The following is a 19,950-nucleotide window of genomic DNA, read 5'->3' as shown; positions in this document are numbered from 1 at the left end:
TACTGTTTGCAGATGATCTGGTGCTTCTGTCCCCAACCAAGGAGGGCCTACTGCAGCACCTAGATCTTTTGCACAGATTCTGTCAGACTTGGGCCCTGACAGTGAGTCTCAATAAGACAAAAATAATGCTGTTCCAAAAAAGGTCCAGTAGCAAAGACAGCAAATACAAATTCTATCTAGACACTGTTGCCCTAGAACACACAAAGAATTACACCTACCTCAGCCTAAACATCAACACCACAGGTAACTTCCATAAGGCTGTGAACGATCTAAGAGAGAAAGCAAGAAGGGCCTTCTATGCCATCCAAAGGAATATAAAACTCAACACCCCAATTGGGATCTGGCAAAAAATACTTAAAGCAGTTATCAAACCCATGCCTTTTATGGTTGTAAGGTCTGGGGTCCACTCACCAACCAAGAATTCACAAAATGGGACCTACACCTAATTGAGAGATTGCCTGCAGAATTCTGCAAAAATATACTTTGCGTACAACGCAAAACCCCAAACAATGCATGCAGATCAGAATTAGGACTATACCCACTAGTTATCAACATCCAGAAAAGAGCTGTTCATTTCTACAACCACCTAAAAGGAAGCAATGCCCACACATTCCACCACAAAGCCCTCACTTACAGAGAGATAAACCTAGAGAAGAGTCCTTTAAGCCAGCTGGTTCTGGAGCTCTGTTCACAAACACAAACAGACCCCCAGAGCCCCAGGATAGAAACACATTTAGACGCAAAAAAAGGATAAGAAAGCAAAAAGATAACTATTTGGTACAGAAAGAATCAAACAAAAAACGGAGCAAATTGGAATGCTATCTGGCCCTAAACAGAGAGTACACCATGGCAGAATACCTGACCCCTGTAACTGACCCCAAACTAAGAAAATCATTGACTATGTTACAGACTCAGTGAGCATAGCCTTACCATTGAGAGAAGCCGCCATAGGAAGACAAACTATGTGCCCACTCTCCTCAAATTGAGGTGGAAACTGAGCTGCACTTTCTAACTTCCTGCCAAATGTATGACCACGTTAGAGACACATATTTCTCACAGGTCACACAGACCCACAAAGAATTTGAAAAGAAATCAAACATTGATAAACTCCAATATCTGTTAGGCGAAATACTGCAGTGTGCAAATCACAGCAGAAAGATTTGTGGCCCGTTTCCATGAGAAAGGTGCAACCAGTGGAGTACAAACAACATTGTAAATACAGCCTATATTTATCTGTTTATTTGTTCCCCCTTTCATAATGGAACTACTTGCACATTGTTACAACACCGTATATAGACAATAATGTAACATTTGAAATGTCTATATTCTTTTAAAACGTTTGTAAGTGTAATGTTTACTCATGTTCCCCTTGTTTGTTTCCCTTTTGTTAATTGTCTATTCCATTTGCTTTGGCAATGCAAACGTGTGTTTCCCATGCCAATAAAGCCCTTTTGAATTCAATTGAGAGAGAGAGAGAGAGAGAGAGAGAAAGAGAGAGAGGTGGTTAAAGTGGTCAAATGATTACCTTGAGTCCCTTGGCTCTGTTGATTGCTCGAAGAGGCCTGAGCACTTTGAGTACCCTGAAAATCTTGACCACAGAGATAGCGCTGGAACTGAGAGTATAGGAGAAGCAGATACGAGTGTTGGAATGATCCACACAGCACTTTTCTTGTCTGACCTGCAGAGAGTGCTGTTACAGTATTATGTCTATATAACCAGGGCCAATACTGTCCATTGACCTGTAAAGGAATGACAGTTCATCATCCTTCCAATGTCCCTTTTAGGACAGAACCAATTCAATTCAAAATGTGTTGTTTTTGCAAATGGGAAATGTATTGTGTAGCCAGAGTATGTATTTCGTAAGATACAAAAAATACAGTATACATAACAATACGCGGGCGCACGCACACACACACACACACACACACACACACACACACACACACACACACACACACACACACACACACACACACACACACACACACACACACACACACACACACACACACACACACACACACACACACACACACACACACACACACACCGATAGCTGATCAAATCTTACATTCATCTGTATAGCTAGCTAACTAGCTTGTGATGGCCTTTGAGTCGATGGTCCACTAGTCTTGGTACAGTTATTTGCAACCAACATTTACTTGGCGATACTTTCTTCATTCTTGATTCAGAAGACACCAGTGTCTTACAAACGTCTGTTCACAGTTGCAGCTGTAATCCAAAAAGCTGAGAATATTCAGAAAAATATGAACTGAAATGTCTGTGCTACATGAGGAGTTTCCTTAACATTTTAGCTGCCAGACATCAGGCATTTCACAACAGCTTAGCAGGAACTAGTCATTTGTAAGCGAAACAGCCACATGTAGAATAAGGCGTCACACAGTGCGATCCAAACAACACAAACAAAGATTTACACATGTAAGAGGCCATTTCTCACTCTCTACAAAAAGTGAATTTAATATCTATTCTCAGGTTTCTGGAGTTCCAACTGCAAATGGAAACAGACGTTTATGAGAATAACGAAGACAGTACTGCTAAGTAAAGGTTGGTTGAAAATGGTTGTACCATACTGTCAATGGGACTCCTGCTCGACTTCAGGCACAAGCTTTTCAGCTATGCTCCTGAGGTTCGAGCCCACTTGGATAACATCCCGACAGATACTCACTGGAGGAAGAAGGACGCGAGAGACACACTGACAACCAAAAGGTCCAGGAGGTTGAAGGCATTCCTACAGAAGGAACCAGGATGAAGGAACGCACCAAAAACCGTCACCTGGAGAGGGAGAAAAATCACAAGAGTTAAGAGGGATTCTAAATGCTATTTACATGCACTCCCATATATGTTTATAGATAGACGTAGATCTACTGCCTGAAGGAAAGATAACCTATGCAGATCATTGTCAATTCACAATGAAGTAACATTCCAAAACGTAGTATAATCCCAAAAGTGCTTGACCCATTTCATCTGCATATCTGGTCACATTTTACCTTCAGTATGATTTCCACAGTGAATATGGAGGTGAACGCATAATCAGCGTAGCCAAGCATCTGAAGATATAGAAGATATCCTACATCAGCATCATGGCAACAATTCAGAAACACTATTTGGTGGTGGAAAGGGAAAGGGGGGGATACCTTGTCAGTAGTACAACTGAATGCATTCAACTGAAATGTGTCTTCTGCATTTAACCCAGCCCCGGTGGGCATTGTAAGTAAGGTGAGTATGAAAACAGCAGTTTTGGTTGAAACCATTGAGCAGTGTGGGTAGATTTACGGTAGTTGAGTGAGAGTGTGAACGGTAGTTTTGAATGCCGGTTATAGACTATAGATGTTGATTGGGCATTAGGTAGTGCTTGGTTGTGACGGCGGGACTGACAGTTGGCTGAGTAGATATCGAGAGGGATTTATTTAAAAAATGTTCCCGTACGTTGTTCCTAAAGGAGTGAGCTCTGATTGGATCCTCAGCGGCCAGAGAAATACTACTGGCGATGATGAAGACGAGGATGAGGTTGGTGAAGTAGGAGTGGTGGATGAGGTTGTGACAGGCCACTCGGAGGCTGAAGGGAGAGGAGAGACGATGCAAGTGATATGGGTGCTCTGAAATAGCACACAATTCCCTATATAGTGCATTACTTTTAACCAGTGTCCATAGGGCTCCATGGCTGTAACTTACCAGTTTCTCTTTCCAAGAATGAAGAAGGAGCTCCCATCTGGAATGGGTTCAATCTTCTCTTTTGGAGCGGATTCAGGCTTCACAGGCATGATTCCTAGAGAGGGGAGTTGATCAGATCAATCGATTTAGATAGCAATCCATGTGTCACACAGTCTGACGAGAACCCTTCTGAGGTGTACGGAACGACACTTACCCTCCAGACCCTCGATGGCTCTCAACTCCTCATTCTCCTCCCAGTCATCCATCTCATTCTGCACAGGGAATGAGCGAGCAAAAAAGAAATGCAAAACATGAGATTCTCTTTTATTTTTAAAACACTGAGGAGCGCAGACACTCCTTCTAAACCATTATCGGTTATATAAGGTTGCAGCCCATAAGAGTAGCTTCTGTAGAAAATATTGTACTGTGTTGGTCCCCTGAAACAATATTTCGGTACATACCGCCGCATCTTCCTCTTTGTCTTCATCTTCGTCCCAGTCCTCTTCATCATCCTTTTTCTCTCTGCAAAACCATTAATTCACCACTTTGCTTTTGTCCACCGTCTACTGATTCTTCTCATTACTGATGCTACTTAGCTATGTCCAGTAATATAACCAGACCATCAAGTTATGTCTACTTATTCTCCTCATTACTGATGCTACTTAGCTATGTCCAGTAATATAACCAGACCATCAAGTTATGTCTACTTATTCTCCTCATTACTGATGCTACTTAGCTATGTCCAGTAATATAACCAGACCATCAAGTTATGTCTACTTATTCTCCTCATTACTGATGCTACTTAGCTATGTTCAGTAATACAACCAGACCATCAAGTTATACATTTCATTCGTTTGGCTTCTGTGATACTTACTCTACTTGCTTTTTTCCACCATCGCCACCTGCCAAGTTGTCCACAGCGATAGCCAAGAAGACATTGAGCAGGATATCTAATCAAGAGATATCAAGGAATTGACCAAGAGCTTGACAACATCAGTGAATACCGATCTTATAGAGTACAGTCAGTATTGATAGAGGTTTGTGTACATTCAATGGCTTTGTAGGCCGTCATTGTAAATAATATTTTGTTCTTAACTGACAGGACTAGTTAAATAAAGGTTAAATAAAAAATAAATAAGTAAATTGTACAAAAGCAGATTTTATATATATATAACCAACTCTCTCTGTCTTGGTTATTAACAGAAAGGATACAGTTGCCGACAACAAAGAGGGAGACGAAGTAGACACACACAATCATCTGTGGGAAGACTGGCCCACCATAAGCCATGATCCCATCATACATCACAGCATTCCAGTCCTCTCCTGTAAGGATCTACAGAGGAGAAAAGGAGAGGGAGAGAGGGGGGAGAGAGAGAGAGAGAGAGAGTGAAAGAAAGAAAGAAAGAAAGAGAGAGAGAGATACATAGAAATAGAGACAGACAGAGAGAGAGAGAGAGAGAGAGAGAGAGCAAGAGCGACAGAGAGACAGAGAAAGAGAGAGAGAGACAGAGAAAGAGAGAGAGAGAGAAAGATAGAGAGACAGAGAGACAGAGAGAGAGAGAGGGAGAGACAGAGAGACAGACAGACAGAGAAAGAGAGAGACAGAGAGAAAGAGAGAGAGAGAGAGACCGAGAGACAGAGAGACAGAGAACGAAGAGAGAGACAAAGAGAGAGACAGAGAGAGGGCGACTGTAATGAAAAGTATGGAAAATTCGAAAGTAGTGTTAGAATTAGTGTTAGAATTCTAAGTCACCTGGAAGCAGGTGAGCAGGGCCTGGGGAAAAGTGTCAAACGTGCTTCTCTTCATCTGAGTCTCATCAAAGTTGAACTTGCCCCCAAACAGCTGCATCCCCAGCAGGGAGAAGATGATGAGGAAGAGGAAAAGCAGGAGCAGCAGGGAGCAGATAGCCTTCATGGAGTTGAGCAGGGAATTGACCAGGTTTGATAGGGCTGCCCAGTGCCTAAACAGGAAACAGGTAGTTTCAGTGTTTGAGGGTATGAGGTATGTAGTAGCCTTCCATACTGAATGCATGCATGAAATATATCAATTGCTGAGTGACATTCCATATAGTTCTTTCAGAAGTGCGTTTGACTTGCATAGCAGCGTATTCCGGAAAGATCTGGGACCAAGCTAGCAAGACAGCCCACACAGATATGTGACAAAGCAAGCAAGACCTGTGACCAAGCTAGCAAGACCGTAGACCATATGAGCAAGACAACACAAACAGAACTGGAACCAAGCAAGCAAGACAGACCAAACAGATCTGGGACCAGGCTAACAAGACCGTAGGCAATATGAGCAAGACAACACAAACAGAACTGGGACCAAGCTAGCAGTTACCGACCGTGTCACTTTGAACACCCTGAGCAGGCGGACACAGCGCAGCACAGAGATGCCGATGGGAGGGATGATTTGCAACTCTACCAAGACTGTCTCCAGGATGCCACCACACACCACGAAGCAGTCGAAACGGTTAAACAGAGCCATGAAGTGGATCTGGAAACCGAAACTGTACATCTTTAACAGCATCTCCAGCGTGAACAACATCAACAGGATCTTGTTGGCCCGCTCTGAAGGAAAGACCAAGGAAAATAAAGGTTATTTATGTATTTATATATATATTTTTCCTGACGTCTATGTTAACATTTCATCCTGCTGAATTAGGGAGAAAATGACGTAGAGAAAAGGAAAGAGGGGAGGAGGACAAGCAGAAACAAATAGAAAAGACCAGATACAGGTAGGTGGAGAGAGAACGAATAACAGGAAGAGATGTAGAGCAGAGAGTGTATCCTGACCCTGCATCTCGGTGAGCCACTTGGGCTGGCCGTAGTGTTCAGAGGCGCTGGCTGCAGTGTTGAGAAACACCAGAAGAAGCACCAGCCAGTAGAAGTTCTGGGATTTGACTGCTACACGACAGTTCTTCCGAAAGGCGTGGTTCAGTTGGCATAGTTGTTCACTGAGTGAAGTGAGAGACAGGAGACAAGTTGCATGAGGAGCGGAAGGGTCAGAAACCGGCTTTGTCAAAAGTATGTAGTGTACTTTCTCATTTAAAAAACAAACAGAAAATAAAACATTATTGTGTATATTCTTAGAACTGTCATGACGTTGCCCTGTTGGGTGAGCTTTATGACTCCCCCCATAAATACCTTTCCCCCTTTTCTCTCCACTCTACAGAATGGACTCTTGGAAAGCCCTTCGTACCACAGAGAAAGTATGGTAACATCAAAAGGTTGGGGAGTGAAACAATAATTCCCTTTCTCAACCATTTGAAAGTGTCCGTTGGTACTTAAAGAATATGATGTCAGATCAGTTGTTGTCTGGGACATTATATCTGATGATAGGATGACATAAATTGTATCTTGGAAAGTCTACACATTGTAGTTATCCGATTCACATGAAATTGTAGCGCAATTTAAATTTTTAAATATGAAACTATTTGTGAGATGACGAAATCTGATTTTAGCTTCTAAATGAGAGAATTGTTTTCATAAGTAAACTTATGCTCACTCAGTGGCCACGCCCAAGTGAACAGACATTGGTTGGAGAGGGATGAAACACGCCCTTCTCTTCCCCAGTACAAAAACCCCTGTGACCCAATTCACGTTAGACTAAGCAAACCCCAGCTTGTGGTTGCGAACGGTTGAAAGACTACTCTATCTAACAAAATGTACGAGACCAGATCCCCACACTGGAATGGTGAATTTCGACTGGACCAGCCAGAATACAGCACGAGCTGATTATGTCAACTTCGTATGAACTTTGAACTGTTATTCACTAAAGAATCGATTTGATAAAATAGCATGTCATATGATTGAATCATAGTCAGAGGCACAACTGAGCTATCCTACTCAACTTACCAGAAACTGTTGGCCATCATTTTAGCCCTGAAAAAAATGAGAAAGAAGCATTACATGACAACATTGATAACAATGACATCTAATTAACAAAGAATGAAATTCAAATACATTAGTTTATTTCCTTACATAAGAGATGCACAACAGCCATTGTCGTCATCTAGATATGCTTCAAATTCAGAGTCTGAATCCGATTCTGTTGAACACATAACAGAGCCATAGATTAGATCACAGAGAGCCTAGTAGTTCAAAACAAATCAAACTGTATTTGTCACATGCGCCGAATACAACAGGTGTAGACCTTACAGTGAAATGCTGAATACAACAAGTGTAGACCTTACAGTGAAATGCTTACTTACAAGCCCTTAAAGAACATTGCAGAGTAAGAAAATATTTGCAAAATAACCTAAGTTAAAAAAAAAGTTGTACAATAAATAAATAACAATAACTAGGCTATATACAGGGGATACCGGTTCCAAATGAATGTGCAGCGGTACAGGTAATTCAAGGTAATTCAGGTCATATGTACATGTAGGTAGGGGTAAAGTGACTATGCATAGATAATAAACCGTGAGTAGCAGCAGTGTAAAAAAAGGGGGTCAATGCAAATAGTCCGGGTGTATCATTAACCGTTTAGCAGTCTTATGGCTTGCGGGTAGAAGCTGTTAAGGAGCCTTTTGGACCTAGACTTGTCGCTCTGGTACCGCTTGCCGTGCAGTAGCAGAGAGAATAGTCTATGACTAGGGTGGCTGGAGTCTTTGACAATTTGTAGGGTCTTCCTCTGACACCACCTGGTATAGAGGCCTTAGATGTCAGGAAGCTTGGCCCCAGTGACGTACTGGGCCATACACATTACCCTTTGTAGCCCCTTGCGGTCAGATGCCCGAGCAGTTGCCATACCAGGCAGTGATGCAACCAGCCAGGATGATCTCGATGGTGCAGCTGTGTAACGTTTTGAGGATCTGAGGACCCATGCCAGATCTTTGCAGTCTCCTGGGGGGGGGGGCTGTCACAGCTGTCTTGGTGTGTTTGGACCATGTTAGTTTGTTGATAATGTGGACACCAAGGAACTTGAAGCTCTCGACCCGCTCCACTACTGCCCTGTCGATGTGAATGGGGGCGTGTTAGGCCCTCCTTTTCCTGTAGTCCACGATCAGCTCCTTTGTCTTGATCACGTTGAGGGAGAGGTTGTTATCCTGGCACCACACTGCCAGATCTCTGACCTACTCCCTATATGCTGTCTGATCATTGCTGGTGATCAGGCCTACCACTGTTGTGTCGTCGGCAAACTTAATCATGGTGTTGGAGTCGTGTTTGGCAATGCAGTCGTGGGTGAACAGGGAGTACAGGAATGTACTAAGCATGCACGCCTGAGAGTCAGTGAAGACACTTGGCCAGCTGGTCAGCGCATACTCTGAGTACATGTCCTGGGAATCCGTCTGGCTCTGCGGCCTTGTGAATGTTGACCTGTTTAAAGGTCTTACTCACATTGGCTACGGAGAGCTTGATCACACAGAACAGCTTGTGCTCTCATGCATGCTCCAGTGTTGCTTGCCTTGAAGCATGCATAGAAGCCATTTAGCTTGTCTGATAGGCTTGTGTCATTGGGCAGCTCGCGGCTGCTCTTCCCTTTGTAATCCGTTATGGTTTTCAAGCGCTGCCACATCTGACAAGGGTCAGAGCCGGTGTAGTAGGATTCAATCTTATTCCTGTATTGACGCTTTGCCTGTTTGATGGTTCGTCGGAGGGCATAGCGGATTGGATTCTGGTTAAATAAAGGTGAAATAAAATAATGAATAATGAAGTAAAATAGCGGGATTTCTTATAAGCGTCCGGATTAGTGTCTCGCTCCTTGAAAGCAGCAGCTCTACCGTTTAGCTCGGTGCGGATGTTGCCTGTAATCCATGACTTGTGGTTGGGATATGAACGTACAGCCTCTGTGGGGACGATGAAGGTGGTCTAGAGTTTTTTTTCCCTTCTGGTTGCACATGTGACATGCTGGTAGAAATGAGGTAAAACAGATTTAAGTTTTCCTGCATTAATACACAGACAGTAACAGTGAGAAGAGTGACAGGCCATCATACCTCCGTCCTCGCTGTGTTTATACCAGCCAAACTTCTTCATCATTTTCTTCTTGGCAACAGCAGCACCTTGTTAGGAGACAAAGGAAAGGTTGACTATATGGGTGCAAGGCTGTGTTTTCAATGTGTGTGCATTTATTTGTGTGTTTACATGTGCGTGTGTATCTCAGTCAGTCAGTTAACCATACGTTTGTTTCCTTCCTCATCCACATCCTCGGCCTCGATGAGCCAGTCCATGTAACCACACATATCCTCCTCCATCTGCTTCTTATTCTGGGCGTCCTGCAGCTCTCCACGAGCCACGGCCTTCTCTCTTTCCTTGGAGAACTCTCTGCACACACAGACACACGTACAGACGCACACATAGACGGTCAGCACACAACCTACACTCGGAGAAGGCCTTCGCACACAAATGTAACACAAGACAAACATCCACACAAACTTCCACTCACTCACCCGCTCAACACTCCCAATACAAGGTTGAGTACAAAAAACGAGCCAAATATGACCAGAGAGACAAAGTACACCCAGGGTATTTCAAAGCCAATTGCATCATTCATCTGCAGGAATACAGAAAGAGACAGAGGGAGATTAAGCATTGTTAATCGTGCATCTACATCTGCATTGGGGGGTTTTACGCTGGGTTTCTGTATAAGCACTTTGTGATAACTGCTGATTTAAAAAAAGGGCTTTATAAATACATTTGATTGATTGCTTGCTTGATTGATTGATAGATAGATAATCAGAAACTGTTCCATTTTTATGTGACGATAGACAATTTAAGTCAAAGTACTAGGGGTGCATTCAAAATGACACCCTTTTCCCTATGTAGTGCACTACCTTTGGCCAGGGTCCACAGGTCTCACTATAGGGAGTAGGGTACCATTTATGATGCAGCCAAGAAAAAAAGAGAGGCTGATATTACCCAGTAGAGCACATCGGTCCAGCCCTCCATGGTGATACACTGGAACACAGTCAACATGGCAAAAAAGATGTTGTCAAAGTTGGTGATCCCGCCGTTAGGCCCCTCCCATGGTCCTCTGCACTCTGTCCCATTGCCCACACAATCACGCCCATTTCCAGCAAACGCACACGGTGTGGGGTCATCATCCACGTTCAGTTCTGGGAGAGAGGACAACATGAGGAGGTCACTCATCGTGACAAATGTCTTAGTCTTCTTAGTAAAAAGATAGAAATCTCATATAAAATCCAGGCTTCCAAAGCATTAGCTGATAACAAACTTGTATGCAAATAACTTGTTTACCCCATGTCTGCGTACAATGACTCAAATGCAACTCTTTAATATAGTGTTAGGATGTGTATGCACAGTACAGTGCAGTAAACTTGTTTGTGTTGTAAGTGAAGTTTGTACCTGTGCCCAAGTAGAAACAGGTCTTGTGCATCCTGCCGAGGAAGAGCTCCAGGCCGATGATGGCATAGATGATGATGACAAACATGACCAGCAGACCAATGTGGAGTAGGGGAACCATGGCCTTCATGATGGAGTTCAAGACAATCTGGAGACCTACACACACACACACACACACACACACACACACACACACACATTCACCCAGCAGAGAGATGGGTTTCACTGAAACACACACACACACACACACACACACACGCGCGCGCGCAAACCTACTGGGTACGCCAGACACCAGCCTAAGGGGTCGCAGCACCCTGAAGGCTCGGAGCGCTTTGACATCCAGTCCTCCTGGTTTGCCTGCTGCGTGGTGGGCCTCTCCAGGCTTGTGGTCGGCCGTCCCCTCAGCAACCACACTGAACAACCTGCAACAACAGCCACACAACAACAATACAGCTAAAACACCATAAACAGAATGGAGGGGGTAACAGAAGAGGAATGGAGACGTGAGCTTGCGTACCCGACAACAACGATGACAAAATCAAGCAAATTCCAGCCACTGCGGATGTAGGCGCTAGGGTGCATGACCAAGCCATAGGCCAGAATCTTAGTGAAGGTTTCAATGGTGAAGATGACCAGGAAGACATACTCTACTTGTTCCTGCATTCACAGAGAGGGAGAAGACAGCATGGTCAAAAATACATACTTCCTAATTTGTCTGTTACTGTAATCAGTAAAGAGCAAAGACAACTGTTGGGAAAATTAGGTAAAGACATTTTTACAAGATGTCAGTGGATGTTCATAATGCAGTGTTAATACCTGTCTAATATCCAATTCATATGTTATATTCAGGGGTGTAATGTTTCATGTATCTACTGCATGTGGGGGAAGGAAGCCAGGCACTGTCACGTTGATGGCTTATACTGTACATGTATACTTTAAATTAGTGCACAGGAATAGGGAGCCATTTGGGAAGTAGCCAGAGTCTGTCCTGTAGGTATTACAGTAGCTTCAGCCCTGTTAACTTACAGCCCAAAACAGGCTTAATGAGCCAGCCACTAGAGCGCTAGTCAGTAACCCTTGGACTAATGCTTCTTAATGCTGCTAATCTTTGGCACCACAGTCGCTAGGCATCAGGCTGGAATAGGAATGCAGACAAAAGCTGGCTATAGCATCGTGGTCAAACAAGGTGATGTGACAGATTAGAAGGTACAGTACCTTCACTATGGAACGATAGGCTGTAGTGCAATGAATGGAGACAGTGATTGCTTCATTCTATTCAAATCAGGACAGCTGTAGTCCCTGAAGTGCGGACAATTCCCTATAAGTATTTCTTAACACCATACTACACGACCAAAAGTATGTGGACACCTGCTCGTTGAACATCTCTCTCCAAAATCATGGGCATTAATATGGAGTTGGTCCCCCTCTGGTGCTATAACAGCCTCCACAAGCCTCCACAAGGCTTTCCACTAGATGGTGGAACTTTGCTGTGGGGACTGGCTTCGATTCAGCCACAAGAGCATCATTGAGGTTGGGCACTGATGTTGGGCGATTAGACATGGCTCGCAGTCGGCGTTCCAATTCATACAAACAAGATGGGAACCACACCTTTTTGTTTGTCTGAATTTGCAGGTTTTACACACCAGCCAAGCTTCTGGGAGAGCATGATGGTTCTCTTTTGATGAGACGTTCCAATTCATCCCAAAGGTGTTTAATGGAGTTGATGTCAGGGCTCTGTGCAGGCCAGTCAAGTTCTTCCACACCGATCTCAACAAACCATTTCTGTATGGGCCTCATTTTGTGCACAGGGGCATTGCCATGCTGAAACAGGAAAGGGCCTTTCCCAAACTGTTGCCACAAAGTTGGAAGCACGGAATTGTCTAGAATGTCATTGTATGCTGTAACATTTAGATTTCCCTTCACTAGAACTAAGGGGCCTAGCCCGAACCATGAAAAACAGCCTCAGACCATTATTCCTCCTCCACCAAACTTTACCGTTGGCACTATGCATTCGGGCAGGTAGCGTTCTCCTAGCATCCGCCAAACCCAGATTTGTTTGACTGCCAGATGGTGAAGTGTGATTCATCACTCCAGAGAACGTGTTGCCACTGCTCCAGAGTCCAACGGCGGCGAGCTTTACACCAATCCAGCCGACTCTTGGCATTCTGCATGGTGATCTTAGGCTTGTGTGCGCCTGCTCGGCCATGGAAACCCATTTCATGAAGTTCCCAACGAACAGTTAATCTGCTGACGTTGCTTCTATAGGCAGTTTGGAACTCAGTAGTGAGTTTCGCAATCGAGGACAGACGATTTTGCTCCGAGACATTTCCACTTCACAAGAACAGCACTTACAGTTGACCGGGGCAGCTTTAGCAGGGTAGAAATTTGACAAACTGCCTTGTTGGAAAGGTGGCATCCTATTATGGTGTCATGTTGAAAGTCACTGAGCTCTTAGGTAAGGTCATTCTACTGCCAATATTTGCTATGGAGATTGCATGGCGGTGTGCTCGTTTTTATACACCTGCCAGCAACGGGTGTGGCTGAAATAGCTGAATCCACTCATTTGAAGGGGTGTCTACATACTTGAGTATATATAGTGTATGTTATTTATGAGTGTTAATGTGCTGTAAACTACCGTAAAGATTTCATACTGGAATCCCTATAGTAGGGAGGGGGGTATTACAGTGAAGCATCAGACTTCAGCCTGAGTTCCCTTCCACAAGTCTAATCCAATAAAGGGATCCACGCCGGAGGGATTTAAATACAGTACTAACCAACCACTGTCCTGCCCCACAGCCAAGCAGATGGACTAGACAGACTCGGCATGATGAGGTTGTGTACTGGGGGAGTTGAGGGGCTTGACGTGGGGATGGAGTCAGACCCCCAACTTTTCCTCGTTAACACTATTATGCTTTACGATAACACCTTCTCTGAAACTGTTGTAATCTACCTGTTTTCCATAGTATTTTGATACATCCTTTGATATGCCACGTCTCACAGCGAGGCTTCCAGGCTTTTCTGATCGCCTCTTGTCATTTGATTCCATTGACATGGGTTCAAATAGTATTTGATATTTTTCAAATAGTTTGAGCATTTGCTTGAGTCTGCCTGAGTCCCAGATGGATTTTGCACTTTAAGTATTCCACTGATTCAACTACGCCAAAGCAAGCTAAATGAATCAGATTTCAAATATCTCTATTTTAACCCAGGTTTGGTCCTTGTATAGCACTCCCAAAATAACACTCTCTTTAGCCCCTATGATCTCCCTGATTGACACCTCAGGCTCTATCAGCCGCCATGCATTAACTCACCAGGTTGTGGTTGGTGGAATTGGAGTCCTCCTCAGGGAAGGGTTTAGATACACCCAGGGCCACACAGTTGGCAAAGATAGCAAGTAGAATGAAGATATCAAAAGGTCTGCAGGACCACAGTTAAGGGTAAATGCTAAACACCACATTGAATACATCATTGACTTACAGTTTTTCTCAATCGCGTACAAGCAATTTCGGATCTGTGTTGAAATGTATCTACAGCAGAACAGCAATGATCAAATGCTCAAATACATTTACAGAACGTCTGATAATTTTCTTGCAAAACTTTAAATACAAAATGTCATTAATGAATACAAAATTCAGTGTTACGTTGGGACTGTCTAGTCTTTCTGAAATTTTTTTCAACATTGTGGACATGCAGAGATGCAGCGAATGAAGTTTGGTTACTCCTAAGTCATCATTTCCAACATTTTGTCCTTCCATTATAGTAGGGCCGTGACAATACCAGTATCGCAATATTTTTTCCATGACAAAAATTAAAACACAAAGCATATCTGACCCTTTGGTCCTTTACAAACCTGCTGTATGTAAAATGTTGTGTGCTACAGCTTAATAATAAATAAATGTGATTCTGGATGACAACAAAATGATATTTGTTTTCAACATTAGGGCAGTTTCCTAAAGAAGTTAAATCCGTTCATCTGTTTTGTTTCCCTGACACGACACAAACAAGTATTGCGATATTGGTATCATCCCAGCCCTACATTATAGAGCTTTGTTTTGGTGTGGATTGAGGCCTATACATTCATATCAGTTGAGTTACTCTATTGAAATCACTTACAGTATCCTTATTTCTATTTTGTGTTTCTTTGAGCAAACCAGCCTACGAATTAAATACATGGAATCAGACTGTGATGATCACAACAATTGAATCCTGCACACAATATCCTTATTTAAAATCGTATTTTTTTACAAGGAATAATATATGATTTGACGTGTATGAAATTGCTTGATGAAATATGCATAAAAGGAGAGTAATTGCTCATAATTCTGCACCTTTGGATAGTTGTACTTCCAGTTTTGATCGTCATGATTTACTGACGACAAAGAAAATGTACTGATCTACTGGGATTTTTAAAAGACAGACTAACTTTCTGTTTTGTCTGCTTGGACTCAAGAGATAAGTCTGGTTGCACTCTTTTGATAAATGTATTTGGAATTTTGGTGGTATAATATAGTTAGGATGAATGTATTTATGTTTTGAGAAGGCCACTGCATTTTGAAAATGCATTTACTGTTTTGCAAAAGGCCACAGAGTTCTGTGTCTCGTAGACTCTGTTTTGAAAATCAACAACATTTGTTCCACAAAATGCTTGTAAGCGATTGAGATAACTTTAATAGGGTCTCTCAACACAGTAGGGGGTTTAAATGCTCTGACGCGCGCACACACACACACACACACACACACACACACACACACACACACACACACACACACACACACATACACACGTACATCATCATTGAAGGATATTTCCATTCAACAAGGGCTAAGGCAGCCATGCGGATGGGGTTACTGAGGGTGAGGCAGCAGAGGGCTCGAGGGGCTCGGAGAGCAGATTTGTTGGCTTGTATCTGCTTCTTTTGTCCACCACCCCTCTTCTTGCCCGAGGCAGCAGAGCCGAGGGTGTCGGACTTGTCCCCAGCAACCGAGCCGGCCAAGGAGACGCCATCCTCTGCAGGAGACAGAGAGAAGATAGTCACCATTCATTTACCAAGTTCATTATCTAGGTTATTGTTATGTAGTTGCTATGCACTACTGTGTGTATAAAATGTGGTGGACCATTTCTTTTCACAGTCTTCAATATCTATCAAGTGACCTACTCTTTAATATTGTGTCAATTACTCAAAAAATGGGCCAATATTCATTGACAGTAATGAAACAAGAGTAAGTAAATAGCCTTGAATGAGCTGGAACGGCTCGTGGGAGCAGGAGCCTATCTCCTGTTTCTGTAGCGTGAGGCATCTTGATGTACAAGTACACCCCCTAGACAGGACGCTAGTCTTTCGCAGGGACTTAACCCCAATCTATCTCCTTAATGCCGAGTGCCAAGCAGAGATGCATTCTGTCCCATTTTTACAGTCTTTGGTATGACCCAGCCGAGGAGCGAACTCCAAACCTTCCAATCTAAGAGGGGCACTCTAACCACAAGGCCACTGAGATGGCTAATGAAACAACAGTATTATTAACATATTGGATAAGATTATTGAAATTTGGCCAGGGGTTGGGCAGGTATTGGTTTCAGCCTGGACATGATTGGACTACCTACAAGGTACAGTAATGCATGATAGGCCTACAGATTATATAAAAGGTATGATAGGCCTATAGGGTACATTCAAGTCTGATAGGCCTATAGTGTATATTAAGGTATGATAGGCATATAGGATACATTAAGGTATGATAGGCCTATAGGGTATACTAAGGTATGATAGGCCTGTAGGGTACATTGAGGTATGATAGGCCTGTAGGGTACATTAAGGTCTGATAGGCCTATAGGGTATATTAAGGTATGATAGGCATATAGGGTGCATTAAGGTATGATAGGACTATAGCATATATTAAGGTATGATAGGCCTATAGGGTACATTAAGGTATGATAGGCCTATAGGGTACATTAAGATATGATAGGCCTATAGGGTACATTAAGGTCTGATAGGCCTATAGGGTATATTAAGGTATGATTGGCCTATAGGGTACATTAAGGTATGATAGGCCTATAGGGTACATTAAGGTCTGATGGGCCTATAGGGTATATTAAGGTATGATAGGCCTATAGGGTATATTAAGGTATGATAGGCCTATAGGGTACATTAAGGTATGATAGGCCTATAGGATACATTAAGGTATGATAGGCCTATAGGATACATTAAGGTATGATAGGCCTACGTGGAACCATAAGATGCCATATTGAGTAGAACAGCTGTGATAAAAGGGCTGTTTGACAATGTGCCCGCCCACTGCCCCCAGCCACAAGTGTTGCCTATAATTCCTTATTGTGTTTCGTGACAATGGTACTGTGTGTAGGCCTAATTGGAAAGCACAAAGCTGACAAGAGTTGTTATTGAAAGTGACTAGGACTAACGGTTTATGTTGTAAGAGATCCTTGAGTTATTATATTAATACATTATACATTATACAGACATTATGCCCATGGATTCTTGAAGGATATTAAAAGCCTTATGAGTCATACCCTTTTATAACCCCAAATCTGAGGTTGTATGACATCATTGTTTGTTGTTTTTGCATTGGCATTTGTAAACAAACAAAGTATAACAAAGTATAGGTTCAAGATACGTTTAGAATTACAGTATCATGACAATCTCACGGACTTTCAGTCCTTTCATGCACAGCAATGAATGCACTTTCTCAGCTCCCCCTTACTCCGTTTACAAAACAAAGTCACGGGGTCAGCCGTTTACAATTACAGTTTGGGAACAACCAAAACGACGTTTTGCATGGCCAATATTTTACCTTTTCCTGCCATGTCGCAGTTCAAAACCACGATATGCCTTCAGCTTCAGGGAAAGAGCCACCATCAAATAGTTTTGCAAGTTGCAGAGTTTGACTGACAACCAATGTTGAAATTGGCTGTGCACCGCGTATTGGAAAACAAAAAACGTATGGAGAGTTAGCAAGCCATTTCACAATCCGTGTCAGTGCTCCACACCGATAATTGGTCCATCCTTGTCGAATTATTTCTACAGCAATTACTCATGAAATCTGCTATTTGTATTTATTGCTCCAATGCGGAAACATGTTTCTTTACCATTTAAGCACAGATACAAATGTCCAAATAATAGTAATAAACTCGTCCCCACACACTCTGCAGGTTGCTAACGATCTGCTGTAGTCAGCCTTGAACTCAGGATTAGAGTAATTGAGCCGTTTTAAAGGGATGACCGTGAAATCTTTTAAAGGGAGGGTGGAGGGAACGTAGAGGAACTTCTGGTCAGTGTGGTCCATGGATATGATTTATAAAATTATTTAAAAATGGGGACAACTAGACCATCTTGCGCCAAGTCCTTTTGGACGCATTTTCAGCACCATGGACAGCAAGCGATCAGTCAAGGACAGACGGACAAGTGGTGCAGGAGAGTTGCTGCAGTGCACACCTTGTGGGGTTTACTTTTCTCGTAAATGTCATCTAAACATTTACCGACGGTAACGTCTATTGGACGTCCTCAGTTATATATATTTGTTTTACAGTACATTACAGTAAAGTACACCCACAGTACAGTAAAGAAAAGTATAGTACAGTACTGTACAGTACAGTAGAGCACAGTAGACTACAGTACAGTGAAGAAATGTAGTGTACTGTATTGTACCTTAATTTAATCTAATGTACCACATTCTTCTGAACTAAACTGTACTGTACCCTACTGAATTAAACTATATTGTACTGTACTGTACTCTACTGAATAAAACTATACTCTACTGTAATGTACTGTACCATACGTACTCTACTGAATAAAACTCTACTGTATTGTACCGTACCATACTGTACTCTACTGTGCTCTACTGTCCTTAATTGTGCCGTACTGTACTGTGATGTTCAAACGTGTGAAAGATAACCTAGAAGTCTAGGATTGTTCAGACTTGGATCTGGTTTATTCTGACCAAATGTGTACTTGTTTGGGTGGGTAGAGCTCATTAAAATAAATTACCCAGCATGCTGTGCAAGTTTTCTTCTTTTTTTTACATTTACATTTTGGTCATTCAGCAGACACTCTTATCAGTATGAATGTAAACTAAGCAAAATACATTACACAAGATGGGATCTTTTTGTGTTGGTAAAATTAATTATGCAAGAAATGGCAGTGGAAATGCTTTTATGCACAAATATTGATAAAATAACCATCATATCGAAGTAAACTGGGACTCACATGATGACATGTTGTGTGGTCCTCCAACTCATTTTTATATTTTATCATTAATAACATTAGCATGCTACACAGAATATTTGGGTCCCTCCATGCTTGCCTCTGCTGACCTCTGCTGGTGCATGTTTTCAGTTGTTATTGTGCGACCAGACAGGATGTACAGTCATGGCAAAGGTTTTGAGAATGACACAAATATTAATTTTCCCAAAGTCTGCTGCCTCAGTTTATATGATGGCAATTTGCATAAACTCCAGAATATTATGAAGAGTGATCATATTAATTGCAATTAACTTCCAAGTCCCTCTTTGCCATGCAAATTAACTGAATCCTCCCCCCAAAACATTTCCACTGCATTTCAGCCCTGCCACAAAAGGACCAGCTGACATCATGTCAGTGATTCTCTCGTTAACACAGGTGTGAGTGTTGACGAAGACAAGGCTGGAGATCACTCGGTCATGCTGATTGAGTTTAAATAACAGATTGGAAGGTTCAAAAGGAGGGTGGTGGCTGGAATCATTGTTATTCCTCTGTCAACCATGGTTACCTTGCTTTGCAAAAAAAGGGCTTCACAGGCAAGGATATTGCTGCCAGTAAGATTGCACCTAAATCAACAATTTATCGGATCATCAAGAACTTCAAGGAGAGCGGTTCAATTGTTGTGAAGAAGGCTTCATGGCGCCCAAGAAAGTCCAGAAAGCGCCAGGACCATCTCCTAAAGTTTATTTAGCTGTGAGATCGGGGCACCACCAGTACAGAGCTT

General features: G+C 42.7%; 1 protein-coding gene across 1 annotated transcript in view; it reads right to left on the bottom strand.

Annotated features, from left to right (window-relative positions):
* LOC135528272 (voltage-dependent L-type calcium channel subunit alpha-1D-like) overlaps positions 1–17,794 on the bottom strand; it is a 33,567-nt gene extending 15,773 nt beyond the window's left edge. The window contains exons 1-24 of the mRNA XM_064957238.1: positions 17,782–17,794; positions 15,766–15,985; positions 14,289–14,394; positions 11,495–11,634; positions 11,254–11,399; positions 10,981–11,133; positions 10,534–10,730; positions 10,065–10,168; positions 9,797–9,939; positions 9,612–9,677; positions 7,657–7,723; positions 7,531–7,557; positions 6,469–6,629; positions 6,018–6,243; positions 5,426–5,633; positions 4,885–5,005; positions 4,547–4,622; positions 4,134–4,194; positions 3,887–3,944; positions 3,694–3,787; positions 3,448–3,577; positions 3,009–3,068; positions 2,687–2,793; positions 1,526–1,613 (exon numbers count right to left, since the gene is read on the bottom strand). Of these exons, the coding sequence (XP_064813310.1) occupies positions 1,526–1,613; positions 2,687–2,793; positions 3,009–3,068; positions 3,448–3,577; positions 3,694–3,787; positions 3,887–3,944; positions 4,134–4,194; positions 4,547–4,622; positions 4,885–5,005; positions 5,426–5,633; positions 6,018–6,243; positions 6,469–6,629; positions 7,531–7,557; positions 7,657–7,723; positions 9,612–9,677; positions 9,797–9,939; positions 10,065–10,168; positions 10,534–10,730; positions 10,981–11,133; positions 11,254–11,399; positions 11,495–11,634; positions 14,289–14,394; positions 15,766–15,985; positions 17,782–17,794 (2,772 nt within the window). The remainder of the gene's footprint in view (positions 1–1,525; positions 1,614–2,686; positions 2,794–3,008; positions 3,069–3,447; positions 3,578–3,693; positions 3,788–3,886; positions 3,945–4,133; positions 4,195–4,546; positions 4,623–4,884; positions 5,006–5,425; positions 5,634–6,017; positions 6,244–6,468; positions 6,630–7,530; positions 7,558–7,656; positions 7,724–9,611; positions 9,678–9,796; positions 9,940–10,064; positions 10,169–10,533; positions 10,731–10,980; positions 11,134–11,253; positions 11,400–11,494; positions 11,635–14,288; positions 14,395–15,765; positions 15,986–17,781) is intronic.
* Between the last annotated feature and the right edge of the window lie 2,156 nt (positions 17,795–19,950).

This window comes from Oncorhynchus masou, chromosome 33, assembly GCF_036934945.1.
Source record: "Oncorhynchus masou masou isolate Uvic2021 chromosome 33, UVic_Omas_1.1, whole genome shotgun sequence".
NCBI lineage: Eukaryota > Metazoa > Chordata > Actinopteri > Salmoniformes > Salmonidae > Oncorhynchus > Oncorhynchus masou.
The sequence above is the reverse complement of the archived record's forward strand: the minus strand, read 5'-3'. Positions and strand labels throughout refer to the sequence as shown.